Source organism: Saccoglossus kowalevskii, chromosome 21 (genome assembly GCF_978046115.1).
Source record: "Saccoglossus kowalevskii chromosome 21, keSacKowa6.1, whole genome shotgun sequence".
Lineage (NCBI taxonomy): Eukaryota > Metazoa > Hemichordata > Enteropneusta > Harrimaniidae > Saccoglossus > Saccoglossus kowalevskii.
Genome location: NC_140661.1, coordinates 22,005,929 through 22,013,745, shown reverse-complemented (window position 1 = coordinate 22,013,745; position 7,817 = coordinate 22,005,929). Strand labels below are relative to the sequence as shown.

General features: G+C 35.4%; 1 protein-coding gene across 1 annotated transcript; it reads left to right on the top strand.

Annotated features, from left to right (window-relative positions):
• Nucleotides 1–6,473: 6,473 nt before the first annotated feature.
• LOC100371078 (neuropeptide FF receptor 2-like) lies at nt 6,474–7,544 on the top strand. Its single transcript, XM_002740569.2, has one exon. It carries the CDS (start codon nt 6,474–6,476, stop codon nt 7,542–7,544), a length of 1,071 nt encoding a protein of 356 aa, XP_002740615.2.
• The last annotated feature ends 273 nt before the right edge of the window (nt 7,545–7,817 follow it).

Sequence of the window (7,817 nt, the reverse complement as noted above, 5' to 3'; positions counted from 1 at the left end):
CTAACAATCATCGTTCTTTTATCGACATATCATGTCATATTGGTTTCCAGGGCGACCTTACAAATGCCGCTTCCCATTAGTATCAAGTATTTACATATATGCTTTGTGTTTTCGTGTGTTCGTTACCCGGCGTGAAACGCTGAGCGTGACTGGTTCCGGCGCGTTATCAAATTTAGTCAAGCTGAAATTTTGTATAATTGCATATTAAATTTGCAAGATTGGATATTAGAAAACTACCAAAGAATTTTGTCTGTCAGAAAAAAAATAATATTACATGTACCTGGTCTTCATGCGTGTCAAATATATTGCAGATCAAATCCAGGCAACGTTTAATACATTGAAGTATCATTGTTCACTTTGCAATACACTAATAACATACTCACTTGCATGTAACTCTCTTATAAATTCGCGACATGATGTCTGCATAAGAAGGTATTTATGTATTTCATATTAGAGCTAACGCCAATTAAACCGAGCCCAATTGATACGTAATAAAATTGAGTGTTCATTATCGTGTGTCGCTTCTCCAATTTATAGTGCTAACAGCTAAATCAAATTGTTACTCTGGAGTAGTCGGTTCTCGGACAAATGCGACTGCGCTTGCGCACCGTACATCGCCGCGGTATATGACAATCGTTTTGCTCGTTGCCTTCTTAGTTGTAACTCGAGATTTGATGCAGGTATTACCGCGCGAATATCGACAAGTCGTCTGTGGTAGATTTATTCAGCTTTTCATTATAATTATTGCCGCAGAGTGGTAAGTACATATGACCAGCGATGTGATATACTAGCATTATCAATTTCCAACTAATTGTGTTGTTGTACAACGTAGAAATGGATCGAAACATTTATAATAAGAAAGATATATGGCAAGCGTTATTTTCTGTACATGTATATATGTGATTTTGATGTAGATAAATAGTTTAATGACATTAATTTAGAATTGACTCTCAATTAAGCCTCCATTGCCATGTACGTTTTCTTGCGTTTGGGTATCAAAATATGCTAACTACGCCCTATTTCGTACACTGTTCATCCTAAATTATAATCAGGGATGGTATAACCTTTTTCTAAATCCATGCTTGTCATGTTTATGATTTTCATATTTATGATGTTCATAGAGTTGCGACAATTTTATTCAAATTAAATGAGAATTGTTCAATGTAATAGTGCATTTTTTATTTGCGCAATCAACGTCGTTATGGCAACATATTTATTTCTAGGCTCGTTGTACTGTTATGGGTATGACTCACTCTTGTTTGAATAAAAGTATTAAAACGTGTTGCATTATAGCTCAACTGGTTCGGAGTTATTAGTAAAACCCTCGCGCTGTTTTTGCATATGTGTATTTGAGTGACAGGCGACATTTACGGAAGTTTGGTGCAACAATCTGCTGCCCGGGAGTGCCAAAGGTTAATCCGGTGGATTTTACGAAACCTTCTTCCCTATTTACCTATCAGCCTATCACGATATCAATGTGGCAATGGCGCATTGCCGTCATCAACGTAATAAACAAGCACATGCGAATCTTAAATAGCGACTTAGCAAATCTACTTTTTAATTGAAGCTTGGTCAGTGCATTTGGGCTCCTCATTTACATACATTATTGGAATACAGTAGAATGCAGTATTTAAATTCGAGAATATATGAATGTAAACTGGAATCCACCTCCAACAACCTAATCGGTCATATCCTTTCATTTTGTGCATTGTAAACTGTATACACAATGCTGCCATGCTATGATCTATCATTATTGAACAACAAAACAATAACGGACATAAGAACAAAGCATACCATTATAAAATAAAAGCTAGGAACAACCAATCTAACTTGAGTTGTGTCATGTATTTCTGAATGTGCATTATCTGTCTTGGACATGTCTCAATCGCTCACAAAATTGACAATCGGTAAACAAAATTACTGCGTTTGTTAGTTCCGAACGTTGCATGCATAATGTTATAACTTTCGACTTTTTCGAGGAAAAGGGTTTAGTGTGAGTGAAGCGTTAATGGTTTGGTTTTAGTCTGTATAAAGTAATAACTTTTCTTGTTTCAACAGAATACAGTAAGTTATTGTACGTTATTCTGGGTAAGACTGGTGTAAAATGTTATGTTTTGTAGAATTACGGCAAATTCATTACAGTCCGATTTCTCATATCATATCAAGGTTGTGTGCTTTTACTATACTAGATAAATTCCCTTAAACACAAAACGAATGCTGCTTCAATTTTAAATATTCCTGTCACACTGTTGGCTGGTGGATAAATAGATTCTAAACATGCCCTAAAAAAACTCATCACAGTGCTAAATTGTCATTGTAGTCCCGCATGTGTGTTGCAGAGTGAATCTTGTGTACTTGTTTTTTGTTTCTCACAAAATCAATTTGGTTGTGTACTCATGCAAGTTTCTCTTGGGTGTAGGTTATTAGTTCGTACTATTCCAACGACGTGATATGCGTACATTCAATAGTATTTTAGCCATAACGTGTGCGTTGTGTCGTATAACCATGGACTGGCCAATTTGTGTTTTTTTCGTGCGTGTCCTTTCGAGTGTGGATTCGTAAATTGACGGTTCAGTGTCATCTATTCGCAGCATGATATCACCGATCACCGGATTTTTGCGACTACATTCATTTCTCGAGTGTGTGACATTTTCTGTTCTATCTCGTCACGTTCATTATTGTTAAACGCAAACACTGTGTCCCAGAAATTACAATTGCTGCTTGAGTTGTGCGTGATTGAATGGTGATTTTTAAAAATATGTTTTCTTATGACGTGGTGTCGTATTCACTAAATCCGAACCCGGGGCGTTATTTGCATTATCACTTTGCCGCTAGTTCGGCGATTTGTTATCGACATTATTATTTGAATGAAAAAAATACGTCAATACGAAGATAACGTCATTGTTTATGATACTTGTTGTTATTTTTGTACTCCTCGCAATTTTGAAGTGTGCACGAATTCATAAAGCATTCACCGCAACTCCCGGTTCACGCAGGTAATTGGTTGAAGTCTCACGTTAAGATTTAGGTGGCGCATTCATCGACTATTCGCTTGTACATTCATACGGGGATGATAGATTTATGATATAAAGATAAGTATTAAGTATTGTGTCAGCATACTATACATACAAATGACAGCGCATGGTGACAGTGTACATCTAATAAGATTGTTTTTCAAAACTAAATGGCGTATACAAATACGCGCCGATATGAATAACATTGCTGAACAAAAAATCAAACCACGCCCATGTTTAATAGAAGTTTCATCAGAGACGTACCCTCCATCAAGCAGTCATATCTAAGTTTTACTTGCAAATAAGTTTCTTGACATGATCTCCCTGCTCACATTATCATTGAGTGTAAAGATTCAACATACTTGCCACGCTGAATATCATGGTTGAGAAAAATATTGAATTGCTGGCGGATTCATTTCTGGAAGTAGCACATTTGTATTGAGCTGACATGTGTCATTAACAATGCGAGATTACATAGTCAATACGCATCATTACTGTGGTCTACTATTAATGAATGCACACTTTAAGGCTCAGACATGTTTATATCGTTAATACATGACTGTCTGTATATAAAGCAGCAAAAAGCATTGTTGTGATCTGAGTACCATACCTAAACGCAACCCTAAAAAAGAATTATTAATTAACACAGCTCGTTTTTAATTTTAGTACATGAAAGTACATTTAGTACATTGTACATTTCTCCTGAAGTAAAGCCTGTTTTTGCAATTGTATTCAAACATCGTACAACACATATGATGTGGAACACAAGCCCAAACTTATGATTTCACAAAAATGTGTATATAGTTAGTTTTAGTGAGTGCAATGATGTTACGAAGTATTATGGCGAATCACAATCAAATATTGTTGTTATACATGTCGGCAGCTCATAAGTCGGCCACAAACAAATTTGGGAATAATGAGGCAATTGGATACAGGATACAGTGTTTTTCATTGTGTACAAATTCACGGTACCGCGCACGGTGCCATCGATTTGCATCATCCCCATCGAATGAACCTATTCTCGAGAACAGCGTATTTGGCTGACTGAGCAGTAAGTACTTTATAATATACTGCTTAGTGGGTAGTCGACTGAAACAACCTTCTCCATGCAAGGCAAGCACGTTAATCATTGTACTCATATCCAGGTAGTAAAATATGTCGTTAAGTGGGGAAAACACAATGAACGATCTACCAGTGCAAATTTTCACTATAGAGCATGCTACTGGTGGTGAAGTTATCGTGCTGGTGATTTGTATAGTACATTTGTTAAGATAGAAGATTACTTGACATTTTTTGAGTAACTCATAAATTGGATGACAATGTTCAATATGTGTGTGAACAATTACGAGGCTATTCCTGTGATAACATAGCATTCGTCTGTCTGATGCAACACCGTATTTTGAATAAATTGATTATTTTAAGAATAGTCACATGTAACTCAGTATTAAAGCAAAATAACATTGATGTAGTGTTTAATAATTCAGGTCAACGAAAATTATTCTACAGTTGAGATATAAATTGTTAACAACCCATGCCAAACGATTACACTTAATTACATCAAAGGATAATATAGTTAATACTAACATATTGACAATCATATCATTTCATCAAATAACAGGCATGTGATTCTAAACTGGTTTTAAGTCAATATCCTTTTGTCGACCTAGAGTAGAATTTATTGAAAAAAATATAGTAAAGATTACTATGCTGGCTTCACGAGATCTACAAGATGGAAACATGACAAAATATATTCTGCAAAAATAAAATATAACTCTAGCAAATATCCAAATATAAGGTAAATCACTGGATATGACTTTATATAGTTAATAATAACAAGATGTCGGTTATTTTGTGATTTAGCGAGCGTGTACAGGCAAGCAGTCATATAATATTTGTTTCACCCAGAATCGCCTTTTAGAACGTCTGTATACATTATCTGTTGGAATCTCTCTGGCACCTTAGTTATGCGTGTTTATCTCTTTATAATAGCGGTAATGTTCGTGATCTAATGGGAAAACCGTAAGAGTATTATTTTAGAGAAAATATAACGAATTTGTAATTTAGTTGAATCTCGTTAAATATATGTTTCTGTTTTAATGTATATTATGTATCTTCTGCAGTATGCAATTTAAATTAAATTATCAATCCTCGCCAGATTGTTGTCCACGGCAACGCATTAGTAACCCTACTACCCCGAGTTACTATGCAACAGAAGCGCTAGAAGCGGAACTATAGTTTTATCTATGCACGTAAGCTCAGACCGTATACAAATACCTGCCTTATTACTTTAATAATACTTTGGATAATATCAGAAACGCGTTTCTTGTTACACAAGCACTCACGCGCTATGGGGCTACATGATGCAATTTAATTATCCCAGGTATGTCAGAGATTAAAGTTTTAGGTGTAGCTCGGGTTCGCCATTACTCACTGAGAGTATCCTGTGTATTGCTTCGCTTTACAAGGTCTTTCAATTCGACTATAGCTTTCAGAATCTGAGTATTCCCCTTCGACAGCAGTTGTGTTAATGTAATCGCATCGCATTATATTCTGAGAGTAAAACGAGGAATATGAGTGGGCAAAACGCTGTGTGACGTCTTACTCTTGACTATATTAAAAATCAACAACTCGTCGTTGCCATGTCTCAGAGTGCATGTTTTCCACTTACATCGCGCACATTCAGTTGACTGTGTTGTTTTCCAGGTTTTACATGCCGTTGAGCAAACGCCGTGTTTTTTAATTTAAACCAAGGGTTTGTGATGTGATGTGATGTGATCAATTGTTCATCTTTTTTTCTAGTGTCCAAATTTATCTTCAAGTTGATGTACATATAATACGTACAGTGTAAACAAGTGATTAATAAGGTTGGTATTTATTTATTTATTTATTTATTTATTTATTTATTTATTTATTTATTTATTTATTTATTTATTTATTTATTTATTTATTTATTTATTTATTTATTTATTATAATCTAAGATAAAACAAAATCATATACTTACATATTATAGCCTGAGAATAGTTTAGCATATCATGTGGGTGTTTCTGTAACAGGTCGGTACGCTCATTATCTGTAGCTATATCTGTTAAGATGCAATGATTTCTTCAACGCAGAAATCGTCTTTCATTATATTTTACATATTGTATTCATATTTTTCTACATATGTTATGTGTCTATATGTTAAAAATTAGCAATGCCATTTTACTGACAAATCGTTAACAAACTTTTTAGAGATACAGGTAAATAGTACGAGCAATAAAACACTAATATTAATAGACCTTATCATTATAAAAATAATAATATATTTATGTACCCCCCAATTATTATTTTTAAAACAACAAAGCAGACAGTAAGTCATGTGCATATAGACAATTACACCATCGGTAGGGTATTTAAACAGTTACGCAAAAATGTCTGGGCAAATGAATATATTGAGTTGTTTAATATTACCTTCCAGGATGGACTTCAACGGAAGTAATATCACTAATGAGTATGAATACTACGTTGGTTACCCAATGCCAGTATATCTCCAAGTACCGGACAACTATGAAATCGCATTGTACTGTACATTTTTTATCCTGATCGTCGTTGGAAATGTCTGGGTGATTGTCGCTATAATACGACAGCCAAAGCTACGAAAGTCAGCCACGAACATGTTCATTGTTTCGCTTTCTCTATCCGATATACTGGTTGCTGTATTCCAAATTCCGTACCTAATGTTTTTTCAGCTGATACCCGACGTTTTTGTTGCTTTGAACGATAATATATTCGTCTGTCGGACATTCGCGTGGATGCAGTGGACTGCTCGATGCGTGACAATCAACTCTTTAATTGGGGTGGCGATTGACAGATTCAGGGCCATCGTTCAACCGTTAAAACCAAAGGTTACACGTACCCAGGCAACAGTAATTATTACTTGTATTTGGGTAATATCCTTAGGTTATTCACTGCGAAAACCGATCCTCTTACATATGTATGAATACACATTTAACAATGTCACTCAAAAATGGTGCATGGTTCCATTTGAATACCACGATATAGCTAACAAATTCCACCTCGTGGATTTCTTTGTTATGTTTCTCCTCCCACTTGTCCTACTTTGTATCATGTACGTAATCATGATCAAATCTTTGTGGTCAAAGAAAGGCCCTTCCAATGCTTCTAACCGAGGCAAACAGAAAGCTATCAAAATGCTCACGGTAGTGGTTATTTCTTTTGCGTTAACATGGCTACCATACTACATGTATTCATTATATTACGAGTATACCGAATATGCTGACATCCCATGGTCAATTCTTAGGGGGATTCAAGTTCAACATCATTTTGCGACACTTGCGTATATCAGTAACAGTTGGACAAACCCAATTTTGTATGCTTATTTCAACGAGAATTTCAGAAATGAGCTGTACAGGATGCTCCCGTGCCTCGCGAATTGTTGTAAACGCAATAAGGTATCCCCGGAATCGTCGAACACGTCCAGTGACGCTACAAAAGAAACGAGAGAAACGAGAGCTGTGTCAACGTGTTAAGTAATGCCGCTTTTGAATGATAGTATTATTGCACTAATTGTTCAACTGTTACTGCAGTTCATACGCTTCTGTGTCAATTTAATATTGAAATAACGCAATAATCTGCATTTGTGCAGACTTTCGTCACTGCTACACATTTCCCTTGGGATCAACACAGCGCAAATGCTCATGCCGTCAAATTCCCGTTACTGTAGCGATATAAATACTCGTCATATACATATATGAAAGACTTGAGAACCTAATATTGAATGTATTATATATATATTTAAAAAA

What these genes read in the sequence shown, in the direction of transcription:
- LOC100371078 (XM_002740569.2), top strand. Translation starts at nt 6,474, where the DNA reads ATGGACTTCAACGGAAGTAATATCACTAATGAGTATGAATACTACGTT.